Consider the following 22,701-nt stretch of genomic DNA (forward strand, 5'->3'; position numbering starts at 1 on the left):
ACAGCCAAGGTCCTCTCAACCTCTAAGTGTGAATCATCTTTTGGAATCAAGAGATCTACATGTGCTGCCCTGTGACAGAGCCCAAAATAAACATTAGCCACTCCCATCCTCATCACCAAAGTCTGTTGGCAGTGACTCAAATAATTCACACATGACAGCTAGCATATGCCTCTCAGGGAGCCCCATGCCATGGCAGCAGGGCCGGCCGGCCGCCTGCCTCCTTGGCTCTCTATTCTTGGATGTTTGCAGTTCTTGTCCAAAGACATCTGGAGGCCCTGGTTTCACTTATTCTTATTTTTCCAACCCGGCTCAGGACTCCATTTTCCCAGTCATTCCTCCTCAAGTCCAAGATCCTTACACCCTGCTCATCTATAATCAAGTAGATGAATCACAGAAGTCAGTTGCCTTTGGATTTTTTTTAAAATAAGATTTCCACTCCTACCTCCTTGCTTTGACTGGTCTAGTGTTTACAAAGAAAGAAATGACTACTTTCAAATATGTTTGATTGCTGGTTTTTAGCCAAATTTAGAGCTGACGGCTTAAGTTGAACGCCTCCTTCCCCCGTCCCATCCCCATCTCTGATATCCACACATGTGTACTTCCTTGGTAAGTCTGGATACTCACATTCCCGGAAGGACATCAACACACATCATAGGAAAGCTAGACACCCACAGGGCGCCTCTGGATGAGGCTCACAGGACCACTCCTCGGTATCTCCACATGTTGTGATTTTTCCCGTAGCCCAATGGTAAATGTAGAGGTTATCACATGCTAGAGTAGGAGATGCAGGGACACCTTGGTGTTCACTTGAGTACTTATGTACTTAGGTAAGCCTAATTGACAGTAGCCCGGGTGAAGTTTCAGAAATGGGGATGTTCCTCTCGGATGCCCAGTGTTCTTGGTGTGTTCTGGAACACCTTAAGTTACTGATAGCCTCCCCATTTGGGGAACACAAATACTGAAGAGTCGGGTTGTCTCATTGAGACATGAAGCTAGTCTGTATTCCAGTTCTCCACCATGAGAACACACAATACTTAAAACCTTGTCTTTGCTTTCCACACATTTCCTTTCCCATAGCATCCACCAGGTGTCCTGTACAAACTTCTTTGCTTCCTTGAGGGTTACACCAGCCAATCACAGAAAGTTTAGGGGCACATGATCTTCTGTGGCTGTCCTCTATGTGGTTATAGCTGGAACCCACATCCTTACTCCAGTGAAATCATCTAAGTAGAGCCTTGCCTGACCCACTCCACGCAGCTTCTGTGTCTCACCTAAGCCCTTCGGTTTTGATATCTGGAATTTATGGGGACCAGGCCCTACTACTTTGCTAGTACTCCACATGTAAATAAGTCTATGCTGCTAGGCACACGAACTCCAAAACGTCCTCTCTAACATGCATACACATCCTAAGAGAACCTCATCTGCACTTGAAGGACTCTGCAAAGATCACCTCACTCAGCACTCCCAACCAAAGCTGCCTCTTGTCTGAGGTGAATCTCTCCTCTGGTTCCAGCCAGCTTCCTCAATCCCTGAGACATCCCGAAGTAGCATCAGGGGCACACCCTCTGTGGGAATATTAGTCACTTGAATTGCTTCCTGAACCAAGGCAACACTTCCCAGTTTGAAGTTCAAAATCCTTGCAACTTCTCCCTAGGTTATATGTCCAGTTAACTCCGTCCCTGCTGAATGAAGAAAGAGAGAGAGGGAGGGAGAGAGGGAGAGAGAGGCAGAGAGAGAGGGAAGGAAAGGACATGGCTGCTCCTAGGTATGGTGAAGGAGAAAGTTTATTGTAGATAAAAGGGAGAGCATAACCAGAGGCAGAAACAGGAGTATCTGGGGGAGTCTAGAGTGGACATGACCAGACTGAGCTGGGCCATGTGGGGAGAGGAAAGGGGAAGAGAGAGGGGCCAATGGTACAAAAGGGGCAGGTAACCAAGATGTCTGGATTAGACACAGAAGAGTCTCTGTGGAAAAGGCAGCCTAGCCCCTGGGCTGGAGAGGTCAGGGTAGATGGAGGGATATGCCAGCCATACTTTGTAACAGAGGGAAGCCAGAGAACCTGGAGGCGTGGACTACTCAGATAGGTTAAACTGGAACCTCGACCGCATGTCCTGGGCTTGAAATTTAGCACCCACCTCTTGAAAGATGGATTAATAAGTAAGCAAGACACATTAAGGCCTCGTGGTGTTCTTGGGAGTTGAGAGGCACTCCCTCAACCTTCCAGACGAATGGAGTGGGCTCAATCAACTAGGACCCCTTGTTCTAATGGACCCAGGGTGCCTAGTTTTCTAGCATTGCTGATGTGAGCATAAGCTTAGTGGCTAATACAACAGAAATCAGTGCTATTGCAGTTCTAGATGCTAGAACATGGATCATTGTCGTTTGAGACACACATCCTGTGAAGTCTTTAGGGGAGAACCCCTTCCATTGCTCTTCCAGGTTTGGTGGCTCCAAAAAGTCTTCCGAATGTAACTCTGCCCCAACCTCTACGTGGTCGCCTCCTCTGTATGTCTCCTTTGTACCAATCTCTCTCTCATACATCATGCCTGTGTCTGTCTGTCTCTCTGTGTATCTGTATGTCTATGTGTTTCTGTATGTCTATATGTCTGTCTCTCTGTGTATCTGTATGTCTCGGTCTCTGTCTCTCTGTATGTCTGTGTCTCTGTCCCCCTCTCCTCTCCCTCACACAGCAGTTATTGTCGTCCACAGGACACTCCAGGTTCCTGTGCAGTTGTCTTCATCACCATCCCGCCCACACCCCACCATTATGGACCATACCTGTGTTTAAGCTTCTTAAAGACAAGCTGCTTGGACCCGTCCTGTGTTCCCTAGGTATGGCTAAATGAGGTTTTATTTCCCTCCCCCGCATTCCGTCTCTGTTCACTGGGGACAGTCAGATTTACTGCTCATGAGGTTTCCAAGGCCAATCACAATGTCTTAGTCATCTCTGCATTCCCAGCAGCGAGCGCAGTGCCTGGGTGTGTGATAAGCGTGAGTGAGAGGTGGTGCCTGTACTGCAGCAGAGTGGGAGGGGTCACAGCTCTTCTGGGTAGAGCATGGATCTCTTCAACCCTCACAAGGCATTTCTGACCTTACAGATGGGAAATTGAGGCTGGGAGAGATACAGAGTTACTCTTGGTGGTACCCAGTGATTGAAAATTCAGGTCTGTTTGTCTCTAGAGCTCTTAAGCAAAAGCCCTTTGGATTTGTAGTGTAGCCCCATGATCTTCAGCCTGGGACAAGCTGTGAGCCCCGGAAACAACACTGACCAAGCCTCTGTGCTAGGTCTGTCTTCTGTTAGCCATTGAGGGGAAGAGGGAGTTGTCTGAAAGAGTTAAAAGGAAAGTTGAGTTTTAAAAGAGAAAAGTAATATCGGAATTATATATGTCATCTGCGTGTGCTGTTTGTAATTTGTACACATATTTGTTCACAGTACGTATACCAATGTGTGTTGTATGTGTGTGTGCGTGTGCTGTGAAAAATTCTGTCTCCCTCACAGGATCACGAAAGACCTGTGAATTCAAGAGGAAGCACCACGAAAGTCCAAATCTGTGTAAGGTCTACACTGAAAAGTAGGAGTGTAAGGGGAAAGGCACCGTAGTCTCTGATTTGAAGGGGTTTCCATTTGAATTTGGAAAAAAAACAGACTCCTAAAGTCAGTTCAAAGCTTCACAGAAGGAAGGATACGTAGCACTGAGCAATGGAGACCAACGTTTCTGCAGCTCCCTACTGCACAACAGAAACAGATGTCACTCTCACAACTGCCTCAGAAGGAAGGGACGGCGAGCCCATTTCACAGATGACAAAGCTAGAAGTGCTCAGTCGTCAACCCAGAGACACGCTCTGGCTCAAGGGAAGGTAGAGCCAAAGTCCATCCCGGGCCTGGACAACCTCACTCTTTCCTGTTAGCTCCCTGTGCAGTTTCCTGGAGCAATCCAGAGACACAAAGTGCACAGACATGGAACCTTTGCCCTCAACATGGAAAAAAAGGAGCCTAACAAAGCATGGCAGCTGCCTTTGAAAATCACGGAAGCTTGAGGCAGTTAGGGAGACTTTGTGTCACTGTTAGGGTGTCTACAACCTGAGAAGGACAAGGGACTGGAAGTGAGGGCGTGTGCAGGGGGGTGGGGCAGAGGAAAGCAAACGAGGACCACCAGAGGCGTCTATTCCAACAAGGGCCACATTGCCCTTGCAGAACTGCCCTGAGAGCCGTGCCAAGCCATATTAGCGGCAGAGAGAGCAATTTGGTTTAAGCTTTACCTGGCTAGGTCTCAGGATGAAAATCACTAATCGCCACTGCCCTTGCCAAACACACACACACACACACACACACACACACACACACATAGACACACACACACCCCTGCCAAACACACACACACACACACAGACACATAGACTCACACACACACACACACACCCACACACACATCCACACACACACACACACACACACATAGACACACACACACCCCTGCCAAACACACACACACACACACAGACACACAGACACACTCACACACACACACACACACCCCTGCCAAACACACACACACACACACAGACACATAGACTCACACACACACACACACACCCCACACAAACACACACACACACACACACACACACACACACACACACACACACACACACACACACACACACACACACATTTTAAATCCCTCCCTAATGCTTTAGGAAGCCCTAAGAGCCTTCAAGGGACAAAGCGAGGTCCATCTGTTCGGTCAGGAATTTGCCAGACCTAAGTACAAGGACAATTGGCTTTGATTCTCGTTCAGCTTTGTGACCCCAAATCCTTCCTGACTCAATCAGCCAGAAATAACTCTTCTGTGAACCGTGATTCCAAAGGAGAGAACTTGGGGAGTCTTTAAAAAAAAAAAAGCTGAGGGCTTCGCTAGTGACCGGGAAACTGTCCGTCCATTATGGATGCGGCTTGCTCTAAAAGCCAGAGGGAAATGCTCACAATTGTCTTATGTGGGGGGAAAACAGAATGCTCTCCTTTTCAAAGATTTTATTTATTTTATTATAAGACATATAGGTAAAAACTTGCATATTTTGAAAAATATAAAAAAGGTAACAAAACAGACATTTTTCTCAGTAAGAAATATGATCATAAATAGGCTTTATCAAAGGTTAAAATGGTTATTTGCAAAATAATAATAAATATAATTCGGCTGTGGCGTACAAGGAGCAACCCAAAGGATGGGGCATCTTTATGTCTGGGGGGCGAAAAACAGGCTTCTGATTATATTTAAAATTTTGCACTCCAAGTTATCAATATAGTTGAGATTTTTTTTAAAAAATATTTTACGACAGCTTCATGATTTCAAAAAAAAGACATAAAAGATGATTTGACTAAGTAGGATCTGGCAAAAAAAAATAGTTTCCTCAAAATAAACACTTCTAAGACACATAAGTAAACAATTTTTTGAACCTATAAGTGGTACACGCATATCAGCGTCTAAGTCTACGAATCTCTGTGGTCTTTAAACAAAAACTGTCAGTAAGCCTCAGTTTCTAGCAAATTCTAACAATTCTCTCCACAGCTCGATAGAGCAGTAAAAACTGCAAGGAGGCCAGTTCCGCAGCTGCAGTTCCAGGAGTACAAGTTTGCAGAGAGCCCTTCTCCTTCCAATAAACACCATTTTCCTACATTTCTTTATGATCCAAGGACCTCGGATTCACACACAACACTGAGCAAAACTTCAATGATGAAATACTCCTGTCCTAGGCATTCTTCACAAGATTCAATAGTCTGCTGCCCAAAGGAGAGAAAAACTCGTGTGAACCCCAAACGTGCCCTTAAATGAGTCTGAGGCGTCCACCTAGCATAGCAGGTCAAGCTTTTCCTACAAATAAATACTGACTCTCGACAGAGATCTTTCACCACCCATGCACTTGGCTGCCCATGAGGCTAACCTCTTGGTTCCCATCTGTAGTAGGGGAAGCCGCGTCTTAACAATGCTTCTGTATCCAATCTAATATAGATCACTGGTCCCAAAAGCCTTCAACGATGTCCATCAAGGGGACATCTGGACGACACTGGGTGCCTAGAGCACAGACAGGTCATGGCAGGATTTTGACTTGAGCTTGAAAGCCATGTTCTTGTTGTTTTTGGCTACAATTTTGCCCCAGAAGCGTCTGGCTTTCCTGGGGATACTCTCCCGCCTCTTCTGGTAGGCCAGCCTCCTCTCGTTCTTCTCCTTGCTGTCCCGACGCAGACGGACCTGCCGCACAATGCCCTCAAACAGTTCCTTCACGTTGTGCTGCACGGCTGCAGAGGTCTCAATGAATTTGCAGTCAAACACCACGGCACAAGCTCTCCCTTCTAGAAAGGAAAGGGAGAGAAGTAAGTCAAAGGTCATAGGGTATGGCCACGCTGGAGACCACCGCTCGAAAACTGTCCTAGGGGTAGCATGGGGCAGTAGGCTACATTACAGGTAGAAGGACGCACAACAGCATGCACCCTCCTGGGTCTGAATAGAAATAGTCCTTAACAGGATTCTAGGAAGCTGGCTAGAACTGGCTCACCACAAACTCACTATGTGAAAGTCCAGTTCCATCAAGTATATGACATGAATTACAACAGCCACGTAGCCTTCACGTACTACAGCTTTGCTCCATTCAAAACCCAGACTAAGCTCTTTCCAAACATTTTTTCACTGCTCATAACAATCTTGGAAATCATACCCTTATTCTTACCAGATAGACGAAGAAACTGAGTGTGTGTTTTTTAAAAAAAAAAAAAAAAAAATGAAAGAACTCATATAGCCAACAAGGACAGGAAACTCAGCCCTGCTTCCTATACACTTTCTCCTGATTCAGTTTCCGTCCCTAAAAAGTGATTCTAACTCTACTATGTAGCTTTCCTATCTTTTAAAAAATGTGGTTAAATGATATATTTTTAGGGAAAATGATTGTGTAAAAATATAATACAGCTACATCGAACTGCCCAAGCTTTTCTAACACTCTCAATTTCAGATACTCCATTGTGTTTAATGGCCACATGTCCATGTTTTAGTTTGAAAAGATGTGAACCCTGAACACTGTTGCGTCCTAGTAAGACGTTCCCACCAGTTGGGAAAAGTGCCTTGACTGAGTAGAGACTGAAAATGTCATATTTTACTTTTTTTACAGTTGTACTAAATCTACACTGAGCCAATACAATCTCGAAGGCCCCCTCCAAAAGAATATGGAGGCCTACTCATCAAATAGAAATTATACTTGAACTAAGGACCAAGAAGCATGTGTGGTCCCGTCAGTCCGATGTCCTCACAGAAGTTTACAAAGTAGTGGGCGGTGTTAGAGAGTATTAAATGGAATGTCAACAGGCAGAGTACACAGCTGTTTCTCTGGAAACTCTCTCTTCTGAGTCTCCTAATCCAGAGTTCCTCTCCTTGCATTCAGATATGGCTTTTCCTCCCCTGAACTTGGGATCTGCTTGGAGAACAGGAGGATGAGCAAAGGCTAAAACTGTCAGGAAATTCCTGAGGATGCTCTCCTCTCTAAAGTAATTCCGGGAGTACACCCAAGGGGGATTGGGTACCCTGGACCTTCAGGATACCCAGAGGATACAGAGAACAACAAATGACTGATACAAACAATGAGAACCATGAGAGTCTTAGACAATATACATTAAGCTTCACGGAGCACCCCACTAAGGCCCTGGTTGCAGCCTTGCAGGTGATGGGGAAGAGAACCTGCTGGTGGGCCAGTGTGAGCCGTGCAAGGGTGGACCCCATATCACACACCCTCTCACCTGACACAGACACTTCTCGACACCGCACTAAGTCGCTTTTGTTGCCAACCAAAATTATAGGAATGTCTTCTGTCTGCCGGGCCCTGCGGAGCTGGATCCTCAGCTCAGACGCCTTCTCAAAGCTCGCCCGGTCTGTGATGGAGTAGACGATCAGGTAGGCGTCCCCGACCTGCATGCAGTGGTCGTGGAGCCATTCATTCTCCCCCTAATCAAATAAAAAGACCTTGTATGAACTCGGGCTAGTCTAAAAGTTGAGGCACCATATTGCAAAGAAATCGTATGTCTATCCCAAGTAAGAGAAAACAAGAAAACTGCTTCCAACACCCCAAAAGGCATCGGCCTTCCAGGATGTCTACAGATGCAAAGAAAGGCAGTCTGTACTGTTTTTATAGCAAACAGCTTACTTTCCAGTTACTACTACAGCTTGGGCTGATATAATACAAAAGTACTTTGACAAACAGTATTCCCAATCCCAATCTAAGCTGCCAAGAATCAGCCTTTTCTGACTCCCCGGAATCCTCCTAATTAAGAATCTTTTTGTGGGAATAGGAAGGTTCTCAATAAACAATGATCTTTCATATTTGCTGGGAGACCCAAAACCTGTCAAAAGCCATGTTGGAATCCAGGATTGAGAAAGCCAACTTCACACAAGGGGGTTCTGTGTCATTGAAAATAAGTGGCCATGCTTGTTTGAACTTTCCCTAAAACAAATATGCCTCTTGTGGTTTTTAATAGAACTCGGGGGAAAAAACCACTGCAATTTGTTTGTTCTTCAGGGTTCATCTGTGAACGACCTGTTCCCCAGCACAGTCTCGTTCTTCAGAAGTAAATGCTTTCAATCAAGGAAATGAGCCCTCCTTGTCTGGAACATCTACTATGTAGGACAAGGTCACTCTGGCACCAAGCAGCCTGTTGAAAGGCAAGCCTTAAAGGAACACTCGGACAGCTACAGGCTCTGCATACCTTATTTTCCCACATGTCCAGGAGGATAATGGTTGCGCTCTCTCCATCAACGACCAGGGTACGCTCATATGTATCTTCTAGAAAAGAGAGAGTTGATATCAGTCCGGTGGATAAGAGATAATTTGGCATGAGAGGTTCCTGTTGACTTCACTCTAGAATTTATACTCCAGGGGGCTGGGGATGCAGCTCGGTCAGTGAGTGCTTAGTACAAGCACAAAAACCTGAGTTCAGTCCTCAAGAATCGATGTGAAAAGCCACGCATTGTGGAAGGCAACTGGAAATCCTTGTTTTGGGGAGGCAGAAACAGGCAGATCCCTAGGGTTCAATGACAGCCCAGCCTAGCCAACAGTCTCTGTCTCCCAAAACAAGACTCATGTCTATGGAAGAACAATACCCAAGACTGACATCTAGAACCCAAATGCACATGCACACATATCCACACATATGTGCCCCCACATGAATGTATACATACACACCTACAGAGGTGGGGTTAGATAGAGACAGAATCAACTTCAAAGACACCATTTTAGGAGCTAGGAGCATGGTTCAGTGACCTCTAGTCTCTGTGTGTACACACACACACACACACACACACACACACACACACACACACACACACACACTATTGTTCCCCTTCAACATGCAGCACACAGTCCTCCAGTCACTAAGCAGACTTCCCACAGCTCTTGTGGAAGGCTAAATAGCTTGAGTTAAAAGGGAATCATTTTCATCATTCTTGGCCCTTTTATGGAGGAAAGCCATTTATAAGGATAAATAAACTCCCTAAGACCTTTTGACTCCAATTCAACGGCTGAAGCTATGAGAAAGCATTAACCATAAGCTGCATTATGGGACGTTTTAACTATAAGCCCTATTTCCATAATCTTTATGGGAGCTCCACTGTGTTCCAGTTGGGGGGGTGGGGCAGGCCTGAACACTCACTGGAAACTTCATAAACTCTGAGCTCAGTGATGTTTCTCCTCTCTGCAGAAGCACAAGAAAAAATATTTTGAGGTGGTCCCTAACTGGACCATTATTTTCTTTAACTCTCCACCCCATTTCCTTTGTTGTGTTGAAATGGATTCTTGCTAGTAGCCCTGGCCAGCCTAGAACTCAGGACATAATCAGGCTGGCCTAGAAGCTGCCTCCTGGGTGCTAGGAATGTGCCATTGTTATATAGAAAGTAATGGAAACTCCCCTCTGAACTCAAGCCTTGATTGGCTGTAAGTGATGGGTGACAACATCCACAGGCCAGAGGAGTGCCGTCTGGAAAAACAGGGTGTCTTGGGATATTTGCAAGAGCATTTCCCATCAACCCTGTGCGCTCATCCCATGCCTACTCTGGGGTTTCCTGTTTTTAGTTCCATCTTTCGGAACTAACTTTCATAACAATTTATGTCTTTTTGGCTCTTGGGCCTGAATCTCTTCCTCTAGATCTCTGTAGAGTTTGCCCCGGCTAACTGTGCTGTCTGGGTGTGAGTTTAAAATCACATCAGAATCCTGTGCTTTTTTTTCCTGTTCTATGAATCTCTGTGTTACTTGCTCTCTAGCATGCGACACTTGCCAGGTCCTTACTACCCTGTGCCACGTCCCCTTTCCTGGGTGTGCATTTGCACCTGCTTTGTTTTCTGTGCCTCCTTCCCTGGTCCCCTGACCCATCATGTACCTGACCCATGGTATGTGCTCCATATAAACCTGTGTCCCGCATGGATGAGCAGCAAATACCATGGTGCTGTGGCTATGACCACACACAAACCTCACCTCAAATCTAGAATCTACCCTTTCTTACCTATGTGGCTCTAGATAGTGCTTCCGGGGTCTCTAAGGCTCAGTTTCCTAACCATGGGAACTGAGGCTACAAACGGAATAGGGAAACATGAGCTGCAGAGTGAGCTGTAAACCAGGTCGATTCCCTGGGCCACACACGCCAACACTGTGCTGCTGCTCTCTGCTCTCTCCTTCCGTCCCTGTACTGCCCTAGGAAGTACCATCCCAATTATACTGGGGAGGAAGCTTCCTGGGGTAACCCAAGAGCATTTAGTTAAGTCTGTGTGACCTGGGCGTGGGGGAGTCTCAACCCACTCATTACATCCCAAATCCAGAGCTCTCTCCCTGTGTTTTTGGGGCACCTTCCCACCCAGCTCAGGTATCCTAAGCCCTAGTTGTCTTCAAGGCCAGTTCAGAGAGCTTTTCTTCTACCGAGCCTTTTCTGATTCACGCAGACAGAATTCTTTCCTCCAAACTCCACTTCCTCCCTGTAACTCAAGATCATCGTCATAACCCGGCTTGCTTTACAGTCAATGGGCGTCTGACCTCCGTCGCAGACCGTGAGTGAGACTGCTTAGGAAGAAGCCCCAGGGCTCCCTGCACGTGCCTCCCTCTCCCACTGTGCCTCACCAAGTGCTGGGCTAACGAGTTAGAAACGAATGGGTCAATGGATGGATGGATGGGTGGATGTACAATGGAATGAACTATGCACAGAGGACCATACGAGTGTTGCAACATGCTGGAGTAACATTCATCTTTATTAGGAGAGATGATGGGGAAGACTATCGGGTACATCCCCCCCCCCCGTAAATACTGAAAAGAAAAGAAAGAAAAACAACGCATGGGTGTGCTTTGGAAACACAAAGCTAGCATGTCAATGCGAATGACTTCTAATGCACCTCTAAGCCAAATGAATGTAACCAACTCTCAGGGGTCTCTAATGTGGGAAGCTTCTCTTGATCAGACGCTCAGTGTAGTAGCAGTTAAGGAAGAGCCCCTCCCCGCTCTCTCCAAAGAAGTTCCCGATTCTTCCCATTGCCCTATGCCTATGTAATATTGCCCTCCGCATAGATACCACGCCTTCTGATGGGTAAACGCTTCTCCTGGGCCTACTGTCCACTAACTTTTCAACTCTTCCCTCTTAAAACAAATAAAACAGCCCTGCCCTTATGTCAGCCTCTTGGAGCGATTATTCTCAGTACTTGCTAATGTCACTATGCTGTCTGTCAGGTACACTCAGTGGCTCTGAGCTCCTCACCACTCAGCCATCCCTGGGTACCCAAAGTCTACATGGTGCTGTCCTGTGTGCTACATACTTAACAGCATTTGTTAGTTTGTTTGTTTTATTTTTTTTTATTTTTCTCCATCTTTATTAACTTGGGTATTTCTTATTTACATTTCGATTGTTATTCCCTTTCCTGGTTTCCGGGCCAACATCCCCCTAACCCCTTCCCTTCCCCTTCTATATAGGTGTTCCCCTCCCCATCCTCCCCCCATTATTGCCCTCCCCCCAACAATCAGGTTCACTAGGGGTTACGTCTTGGCAGGACCAATGACTTCCCCTTACACTGGTGTCTTACTAGGCTATTCATTGCTACGTATGCAGTTGGAGTCCAGGGTCAGTCCATGTATAGTCTTTGGGTAGTGGCTTAGTCCCTGGAAACTCTGGTTGGTTGGCATTGTTGTTCATAGGGGGCTTCGAGCCCCTTCAAGCTCTTCCAGTCCTTTCTCTGATTCCTTCAACAGGGGTCCCATTTTCAGTTCAGTGGTTTAATGATGGCATTCACCTATATGTTTACTGTATTCTGGCTGTGTCTCTCAGGACAGAACTACATGGACATTGAACTACCTGAAGACCCAGCTATACCTCTCTTGGGCATATACCCAAAAGATGCCCCAACATATAACAAAGACACGTGCTCCACTATGTTCATCGCAGCCTTATTTATAACAGCATTTGGAAGTTAAATCCAGAGGCCAGTAAAAGAATGTAGGGTTTAGTTTAAACCACAAGAGGGTTTAAATGCAAGCCCTAGGAGTCACTTAGCCTCCACACCTGTGGGGATGTCGATACCACGTGGACTCTATTCTTGTACACATTATCAAGGAAATGCCAACACATAGCTTAGCCCCTCCCCCGTTGATAGGATGAGTAAAAAGCGCCAAAATAAGATTATTAAACCCCAGCCTCTACACTCAGCTTCCCCGAAGGGGTGATTCTCCATCTGTCACTCATCCTCCCCAAGGCCCTGTTCACTCACAAATGAGCCTAGGAATTCTGTAAGGACTGAGATAAACAGCAACCATGAGGCCCTTCAGGAAGGCCCCTCCCACTGCAAATACCCATTCTGAGTATTAGCTCCCTCCTCTTTCGCTGACTTCTAGCACCCTCTGTACAAAGAGCAAAGCAGCCACACAGTGCCAACCCTGTTTCTCTCTTGACCCTTGCTTAACTATAGTCCACGAGATTCCGGAAGTAGGAATAGAAATGGATGCTACATTGGTGAGCCATCATTCGTGGCTCTCCTTGGGCTGCCCTTTGACACAGTAACTCCCTAACACCAAGACAATTGAAGAGAATAAACCCTTTCCAAGACATGGGCCATTGTAGTGAGGAGTAAGATTTGCATACATCGAATAGGAAACGAGTCACCACTGAGCCATCTTTCCCAATCTGAACCCTCTCTGCCCCCCAAGTCTATGTGAGGATATACATCTTAACTGAGAGTCGGGACAGACCATGTGAGGAGTTCAAATACTCCTTTCTCCATTTATACAGCTGTTAACAGGAGGTGCAGCCATTCTGGGTATGCACGAGATGTTGGGGCTCTAGCTGAAGGACACTGTGTGACAACAACTGGCTACAGTTGTAATTTATTGTGTAATAAATACAATATATTGTGCAATGTATGTTTGTATAAAATGGGTCTAGGAATAGGTAAGGATTAAATAAATAAATCCTTGAACTAGGTCACAGAGAGAAAATCATCTGGAAGGCCTGTCAGGCTCTACACGGGGCATTTATCATCATCTTTCCATTTCAAAATTTTTAAAGTTATTATGTTACTTCAAGTATAGCATTTGACCTGCTTACACTCACAAATGTTTCTAATGTTAGTGGAAACAAACTAATTGATCCACTCCAACAGGTCCCTTTCCCCGAAAATCAGTTTGGTTTTATGCATAGTCGCAGGAAAATTATCTGTGGTGATGAACTCTCCAAAACTGATCCAGGGCAGAGTCAGCCTTTCTGGAACCCCCCAGACCTGACCTTCAGAAAGCCTCTTGATAACTTGGGTCACTGTGTACACGTATTCCTGTGTGTGTGTGTGTGTGTGTGTGTGTGTGTGTGTGTGTGTGTGTGTGCGCGCTGAGGCTCTGTGTCAGTAGGTAGGTTTGTGTCACCCATCTCAGTACTGAGAAGACATGCTTTTTCCCCTAATTCTGAAGATAACGTTTTGTTTTAATTTGTTGGTTTTTTTGAGATAGAATGACATAGCCCAGGCTAGCCTCAAACCTCTCTATGTAGCTGAAGATGATCTTGACTTCCTAGTCCTTCTGCTTCTTCCTTCACGGTGCTGGGACTACAAATGTGTACCATTATGCCTGGCTCCCAATTCTGCAGGAAAACGACCCACTCCCCCTTGCTCTCCCTGCTTACAAGACAGAACAGCACCGGGAACTGGGCCACCTACCTCCCAAGACCTCACAGTCGCTGTCCATGCTGTCATGTACACCTGCAAAGATGTTGGCCAGGGTGGACTTGCCCACTCCTTGCTCCCCGATAAGCACCACTCGGTAGTAGGTGTTTCCTGACTCAGAAGAGATAACCGAGTCTGTGGACTCGGAGGACCAGCTCCGCCGGCAGTGGTCATCGGGAGCAGTGGAGTGGCGGTTGTGGGGGCTGCAGGGGTGGGGATCCTTCTGGACCATCAGATGCCTGCCATCAGCAGGGATGCTCCAGCGTTGCTGTGGCTGCATGCCCACAGTGCCTTGGCGCATGGTGACGTTATTCAGAGTCATTGTGGGATCCTGGGAATCAGAGCAGTAAAGATGGCGACATTGTTAAGAATGAGCCAGGCCCAGGGAGGCTCAATACTGTCATCAGGGGTGCTTCACTGGATGGGTATGAATTCTTAACGTAAGGGAACAACCATGAAACTCTTCCTAAGCCTAGCAAGCAAAGTCTTCAACAACAACAGCAGCACACACACACACACACACACACACACACACACACATACACACACACACACACACACGGTAACTAGCTTCTCATTCAGGCTGTCATTTGTAGTACCAGTAACACCATCCATTGCTCAAAAGCTTCCTCCATCCTTGAAGGAAAAATCCCACTGGGAGTTGGCACAGAGCAATCTGGAAGGAACCCATTGCCTCCAGAAATGGCTTTACCATCAGCAACAAGTCAGTACTGCTAGGGACCAGCTGGCCAGGTTCGCTGTTCTTGTCTAAACAGGGCTCTTCACTGTCCAGTGTCCTGCAGTCTTTTGTGCCTCAGTGGGAAACACGTGGCAATGACATCACTCCCCTGGCTGGACTGGACAGGCGCTTTGGGGGAACTTCCATGTTTAGTAAAGTTGCCCTGATGTTCTCCAGCTGCCTGAAGAGACCGTTATTTGGGGAGTGGGACAGTTTGCGGTTTATGCCTCAGCTCTGCTCTCTCACCCACAGATACTGTTTAGCATAACCAGCCCTGAGCCTGGTTCTTCTGACAGGGGAAGGACCTGCTCACGTTCAGATACATCAAACTTGTACAAAAAGTGCTTCATTCTTAAAGAATCTTGTCCAGTCCAAGATTTAATTAGCTCAGAATTCCACCTTTTTGAAGTAAATCAGAAGGTCAGAGATTCAGGGAAAAGCCACTCAACTTCCTACAACTTTCTCCTTGCAAGACTGCCTCGCCTGCTGACAGGCAGTCCGTTCTGCCAAGACTGCCCGAGATAACACAGCAGCATCCACTCCACGGTTAACTCAACAAGCTCCCCGCGGTGAGTGCAGGGATAGCACTCCGCTCACACACCCTACTCCACACCTATACACCTATACCACTAGACAGAACAAGCCGGTTTCTTTTTAAATCTTAAAAACAGTCCCTGGGTTGACAGAGTTGTGATGAGACCTTGAGTCTGCCGCCTGGCCACCTAATCTGTAAGGTGACACTCCTCCCGAATTGAATTAAGGAACCCCCATCAGAAGCGCATCCTTTGCACCTGAACTTCTTTCTCCTATGGGAGAACCCCTGGCACAGACTTCATGGTCTAGGGTCTCCCTTCCCAACTTAAAAACTTCAGTGACCAGGAACGCCCCTTCCCGCGGAGGGTCCCACTGGGACTGCCCCTCATCCATGTCCCCTTACTTGGCTGTACTGGGCGCTGGGTGGGCGTTTGCCGTCGGTCCGGACAATGCCTGCTGCCTGCTGCAATGCCTGCCGCCTGCCGATGCGGGTTCCGCAGTCTGAGGCTGTGTGATGTCCGCTGGCAGTGCCGCCTCCTGAAGCCTCCGCGGCCCGCCGCCGTTTATAGCGCGCCCGGCAGCCCCGCGACGGGGCTTTTCCGTGACGTCAGCGCTCCCGCCGGGAGGGGGCGGCTCTGCAGCAAACTCGGAGTTGCAGCCACTTGGCTAAATCATTTACTCGTAGTCATGTGACTCCCTTAGCCCCTTGAGGGGAGTGTGAGGAAAAAAAAAAAAAGACAGTTCAAACGTTGGCCTCCTTGATTTTGTTTTATTTTCTTTTTATCAGGTGGACACTGGAAAAATACACTTAGTGCATCTTAATCGCCCTTCCCAGCAGAGCACTTGTGAGCTGTCTGAATAAAGGATAGGGAAAGAAGCAGGCCTGAGTCGCGAGTCCAGCTGTGCCAAGAAAACAGACCCATCTGAGTGAGCGGGACTCCGGCCTCCAGGATGGGGCTACCGCCACCTGAGTGGACAGGCCACCTTTACAGCATGCTCTGAAAAGCAACCAGGCCCTTCCTGCTTCCTGTCACCTTCTCTCTGGATTGGGGACACACAGTTTCCCTTTTCCGGCAGAGATCCAAAGAGAACGGGCCAGAGGAAAGAGTGGGGAAGACCTTGAAAAAGGGCAGTTTGGCTCCAAGCAGCTTGCGCTAAACACTGCTGTCCTCCTGGTCTGGCCACAATGCCAATCAGAAATTTAATCACACCCCGATCGGTGCATCTCAGAACCGAGCTGCTTAGCATGGCTGGAAGCGTGGCCTGGAGCCAGGGCTTCCCAGCCACGGGGAGAGGCAGGCTCAATCCCCTCAGAGAGTCCTATTGCTACAACCGTTTGCAAAGACTTGCAAAGACCTGTGGTTCTGGTGGGCCCAGAGAACCTTGCTCCTTACTACAGTTGTGGACTGAGAACAAGTCTCGCTACAAGGGAACCTGCCTAAGGTCAGGGTGGAGGCAGAGGCAACATTCAGAGCCTAGTTTAAGTACCTTTTAAACTGTACTGCTAAGTGGCCTCTTCCCCAGGACATGGGCATCCCCAGGACAGGGGCATTTCCCACATGCTGTGTTTAGACTCCATGCTAGCTTTTCCAACAAATCCATCTGCTTCTCCAGCCAGCCAGCGTCTGCTGTGGGTTGGCCGGTGACTCTGTTGGAGTGGCTGGGCTGCTCTGTGGTTACAATGGTGTTCCAGTTCTCCCGAAGGCATCTATGCGATCTGGGAATTATCCAAGTGACCAGCTTCTGAGGCCTGTCAGGAACCAAGTTGGCAAAGGTAGAATCCACCAAATAAGAAAGATTTAGAGCGCCTTAGTCTCAAAGGTGGAGTCCCAGAGGGATGACGGCCACTCAGGAAGGAGACGGCCAAACTGAAAGTATATTCTTGGAACCATAATGCTTGGATACTGCTCCTCGCCGGAAACGTTTCTCCTCATTGTTAACTGGATGGGAAGGGACATGGTTGTTAAAAGGAAAAGAGGAACAAGGACTGGAGACAAAAAGGGAGATGGTGGAGGAGGAAGGGAAGGGCAGGGAGACAACCACACAACTGTGAATATGTCTTTGAGGAAAGGCATTTTCACGAAGATACCCTAAGGACCATCCATGTTCCCTCCCTAGGTCTCTTACCCTGTCGACTGTTCTCAACAGAAACACTGCGGGGTAAACTGACCGTGTGGTGTGTGTAAGCATATCCCAGACTCTTAATCCTATGTCTTCGCATTGGTAAGAACCTTGATTAGGGAGCTGTGGAGATGGCTCAATGGGGAAAGGTTGCTGACCAGGCATGGGACCTGAGTTCAGATCCTCAGCATTTACATAGAAGCCAGCCATCGGACACGCAATGCTGGCGGGCAGACATAGATGGGCAGAGACCAGGGCCAGCCAGCCTAGCCGGATCAGGGAATTACAGGAGAGGGAAAGATCCTGATTTATAAAACAAGGTAGAAAGCAACAGAGGAAGACATCCCAGGAGGAGTCTCCTCTGTACTCTACCATCATGAATAGACACACCACACACACACACACACACACACACACCACACACACACCACACACACACCACACACACACACACACACACACACACACACACACACACACACACACACACACACACACACACACCACACACACACACACACACCACACACACACACACACACACACACACCACACACACCACCACACACACACACACACACACACACACACACACACACACACCACACACCACACACACACACCACACACACACACACCACACACACACACACCACACACACACCACACACACACACACACACACACACACACACACACACACACACACACCACACACACCACACACACACACCACACACACACACACACACACCACACACACACACACACACACACACACACACACACACACACACACACACACACACACACACACACCACACACACACACACACAGGCACACACACACACACACACACACACACACACACACACACACACACACACACACACAGCTTCACATTAAAAATATAACCATGTGCCCAGTACTGTCTTGAACTGTTTCCAATGACATATATAAAACACTCCAAAGAAAATGTAATGGTTGAGGAGAGAGGGGGTACAGCAGTGATGTGTTTGAAGAAAAGAAAAAGAATCTGCCATTTTAAATCATCCGTCCCACAAGAAACCAGACGCTGACAAATGAGGAAATAATAATGTAAAATAGGTTCCGACCAAATGATGGGTGAAAATTTAGACAGAAGAAAAACCATACCTGCAAAGCACAATTGAGAGGCAAATCCTATCTATCGGAGCCCCAGCTAGCTTACCCAGGATCCCTGGGCCATCTGAGGGTCAGAAACTACACAGAAAAGGTACAATTGGGGGATCCGAGCAAGTGGTGAGCTCTGAAGAAGAGAGACTGGCAGCGTCTTGCTGGTTTCTGTTCTGTGAATATCTTCCCCACATTCTTTCTGCCAGCATTTGAAGGCTTCCTCAGGTCCTAGCAAAATGAGCAGCCAGAGTCTAGCGAGGGAGCGGGACCTAACGCAAGAACAGCAACAACAAAACTCATCTTTCTAAGAAGTACACAGGTGTTAGTGAGCCTTGCCGGACCTCGTAACACATCCTGCAATAGAAGCAGTCCTGGGAAGTGGCCTGCAACACTGGGGCATGGCCTGAGAACAGCTCCGTGTAACAGCTTTGCTCTCTCGGCCCACCCGTCACTGCTGCGTCACGTCCAGCAAGGCACACGCACCCCTGCTCCACAGAACCCTGTCCAGTCCTCCGGGAAACTAGACAAGTGTCTTCCTAATACCCACGACCTTCCCTGGGTCACATTTCCCTAGTGAGCGAGACTCCTTTTTTCAAAGGCATGAGCCACAACTCCCCCTCTCTTCTCCAAGTCTGAACTAAGCCCTGAGTAAGAAGAGTAACGTGGGCCTACCCATGTCACACACTCTGCCAGCATGGAGACGTAGGTGGCAGCTTCCAGAATTTCAGATGGGATGAAAGGAGGAGGCTAGAAGTAGAGAAAGAGCAAAACCTTTGGTTCAGGATGTGAATGTAGGTATTGGGGGGCGTGTCTCTCTTAACCACCCATAGACTATGAACTTGAAGATCGTGGCTTGAAAACTAGGAAGGAGGGATTATGGGTTCATACATGCCTGGGACTTTAAATTTGCTCTATTCCAAAGGCAGTGAAAGCATTCGGTTGCCTTTAACACACTGCCTCATGCCATACGCTCGCTACAATCAAGATGCTGTCGTGGCGTCCATGCAGAGAAAGCTACGCAAACAGTCTCCATTCCCTGCCAACAACCAAGAAGATAACCCAGAGGAGTTTTTCTTCCCATCGCATTTGAAATATTGTATTGGTCAGCTGTCTGTTACTATATAAAAATAGCTAAGTTAATTAACCTACAAAGACAATTTGAGGCTTATGGTTCTGGAAGGTTCATAGTCCAAGATGGAGCGGTTCCCTCTTCCTTGGCATCTAGCAAGGCTTCATATGATGGGAACAGGAATCAGAGGTAAAGCAGCTAACATGGGGAGTTAGGATTGACAGGTGTACATTCAGTTCCCACTATCCTTACTAATCCTGAACATGTTGGGTTCCAACCAGCTATTCCCTTTTATATCAGCTGCTGCCTCCGAAAGATGGGTGTGATTTCTGCATGGGCTGAAAGAAAAGGTAGGGGATTTCACATCAGAAAAGCAAGATCGAACCTAGACCCTGGCTCCTCCTCCCGTATGACGTATGACGTATGACGTATGACGTATGACGTATGACGCTGAGCCTCGAGGGCCCGGCTTCTGCTGTTCTGCAAATTGCCTGTGGAAATGCTTATGAACTACAGACCAGGCACTGAGCATGGCAGTGACTGTGAAGGTGACGCAGGAGCCAAGGACTGGACTTCAGCCACCTGCCCTCAGCTCTGCTGCCTCTTCAGGCTCCAGTTAAATTAATCCAGCAGAATTCAGGACACATGCGACGGCAGAAGGAAGGGCAGCAAATGTCCTCCTCCCATTAGATGTGCTAGGAAAAAATTAGCAAGGAGAGCAGTATGGCTAAGCTCTTTGTAAACAAACACGGAGATGGGGGGGAGGGGGGGAGGGGGCAAATACTCTGCACTCATAATAGGTCTCCATCAGCCACAAAAATACTCAGGGGAGGAGCTGAGGTAGGAGGCAATGTGCAAAATCTGAGCACAAAAGGAGCCACCCACCCACTCTGGGAAATCTAAAGAAGGAAAGAATTACTATATGGAAAATCATTGCTTTACAGAAGTAAGGGGGGCCGCCAATTGCACAATCAAGAGAGCCCTGATTAAGAGAAAATAAAAGACCAAAGAAAAGATGACTAAGAATAACCTCCCAGCACCCAGAGGCCTGCAGGATCCAGATGGACAACCCCTCCAGCTGCTGTGCCCCCCCGACCCCCTCCTTCCCATCAGACTCCTGCTGAGCACACTTAATCCCACTGAAAAGAACCTCTTAGCTAGTAACTATCCACACCATCAGGCCAGTCTGCTGCAAGTCTCCATGGCTACAGGGTCAGAGGTAACCAAGGTCCTGTCTGTATTGACCCTGCAGAGAGAAAGCAGGATACAACTGCTGGGGTGCGGGGAGGGTTGGAGAACTTGGAAAGGGCAGACATTTCTTCCCTGTTCAATTTTTCAAAATTCAAAAATCAACTTGCAAAAGGGAATGGAAATACTAACTAAGGAGGAAGACGTAGGATGAAGGCATGCCCACTGTAGGACTATCAGCCACAATGGTTCTTCTGTGTATGGTCCACCGCCAATATGTAAAGCATTCATATCCTTCACGACCCAGCTATTCCACTTCTAAAAGGGGCACCTTATTACACAAGGAACTAAAAAGAAGTATGCCCTGGAAAACACTGTTGGAAAGAGCAACCATCAGAAAGCACCCCGCCATCATCATCATCGTCATCGATAGATGCCATGTGGTGCAGATGCAGCGTGAAGACGAGCGATGTGCGTGTGCTTAGTAAAGAAAACGAGCATCAAGGCTACATTGATAACGTGAGGATATCACTAGAGTGATGGTTCACATAATAATGTTAATGCCACCCTAATAGTGTATAGTGAGATTTAGCGAGCATAGAACAACATGAGCAAGAAAACAGCAGCTTCAGAAAAAAGTCGTTCTTGAGGAGAAGGATGTGATTGGAGGACAGCAGATGTTCTCAAACAAGAGGCCAGAAAAGAGTCCCACATAAGATCAAAACGACTACCAAACCAATCAGGGGGCTCATTCCTGGGAGAGGCTAATTCTCTCTCTTACAGCATTAGTTGCCTGTAGGTTGATGCCAAGACGATAGATGATTGGACAGTAGAGAGTGGGGCAGGGACAAAATTTTCATAAAGCAGATCCCTTAGGGTTTTATTGCTATGAACAGACACCATGATCAATGCAAGTTTTATAAAAGACAACATTTCATTGGGGCTGACTTACAGGTTCAGAGGTTCAATCCATTATCATCAAGGCAGGAGCATGGCAGCATCCAGGCAGACATGGTGCAGGAGGATCTGAGTTCTTCACCTTCACTGGAAGGAAGCCAGGAACAGCATCATCATCCTAGGAGGAGTTAAGAGGAGGGTCTCCAAGCCCACCCCACAGTGGCACACTTCCTCCAACAAAGCCACACCTTTTAATAGTGCCACTCCCTAGGCCAAGCATATGCAAACCACCACATTCCACTCCCTGGCTTCCATAGGTTTGTTTAAACAGGAGTCTACGGATGCTATACCTAAGCATAGTATAATTAAAAAGGTACATTTAGTCCAACTTTCAAAGTCCACATAGTTTATAGCAGTAACAACGTTAAAAGTCCAAAGTTGAGCCTCTTTTGAGATCCATCCAATCACTTAGCTGTAATCCCGGAATTAAGACAGGCAACCAGCTGGACAAACTTCAAACTCCGCCAACTCCATGTCTGATGTCAAAGTGGTCTTCGGACCTTCAACTCCTTTTACATCTTTGTTGACTGTAACAAACTTCTTTCTCCTGAGTTGGTTCCACTCCCTGTTAGAAGCTTTCCTCAGCAGATAGCCTGTGGCTCTGGTATGTTTAACATCTTTGGGTCTCCAAGGCAGCTTCGATGTTACAGCTTGTTTCAATATCTTGGATCCATACAAGGTCCTCTAAAGGGCTGGCTTCACTTCTCCAGCTCTGTCCTCTGGAGC

The 22,701-nt window shown here is 47.3% G+C and overlaps 1 protein-coding gene across 1 annotated transcript; it reads right to left on the reverse strand.

The window, feature by feature from the left end:
* Positions 1-4,991: 4,991 nt before the first annotated feature.
* Gem (GTP binding protein overexpressed in skeletal muscle) lies at positions 4,992-16,167 on the reverse strand. The gene is made up of 5 exons (XM_032905855.1): positions 15,888-16,167; positions 14,206-14,542; positions 8,744-8,820; positions 7,781-7,985; positions 4,992-6,349 (listed from the first exon to the last, which is right to left on the reverse strand). The coding sequence occupies exons 2-5, from the start codon at positions 14,531-14,533 to the stop codon at positions 6,072-6,074; spliced, it is 888 nt and encodes a 295-aa protein (XP_032761746.1). The 5' UTR covers positions 14,534-14,542; positions 15,888-16,167; the 3' UTR covers positions 4,992-6,071.
* Positions 16,168-22,701: the final 6,534 nt, after the last annotated feature.

The sequence above is a fragment of the Rattus rattus genome, chromosome 1 (genome assembly GCF_011064425.1).
Source record: "Rattus rattus isolate New Zealand chromosome 1, Rrattus_CSIRO_v1, whole genome shotgun sequence".
In the NCBI taxonomy this organism is placed as follows: Eukaryota; Metazoa; Chordata; class Mammalia; order Rodentia; family Muridae; genus Rattus; species Rattus rattus.

Coding starts and splice junctions, on each gene's coding strand:
- Gem (XM_032905855.1), bottom strand. CDS start 14,533: ATGACTCTGAATAACGTCACCATGCGCCAAGGCACTGTGGGCATGCAG. Junction 7,986..8,743: donor TGGACATGTGGGAAAATAAG/GTATGCAGAGCC, acceptor TTATTTGATTAG/GGGGAGAATGAATGGCTCCA. Junction 6,350..7,780: donor TCGAGAAGTGTCTGTGTCAG/GTGAGAGGGTGT, acceptor TTTCCTTTCTAG/AAGGGAGAGCTTGTGCCGTG.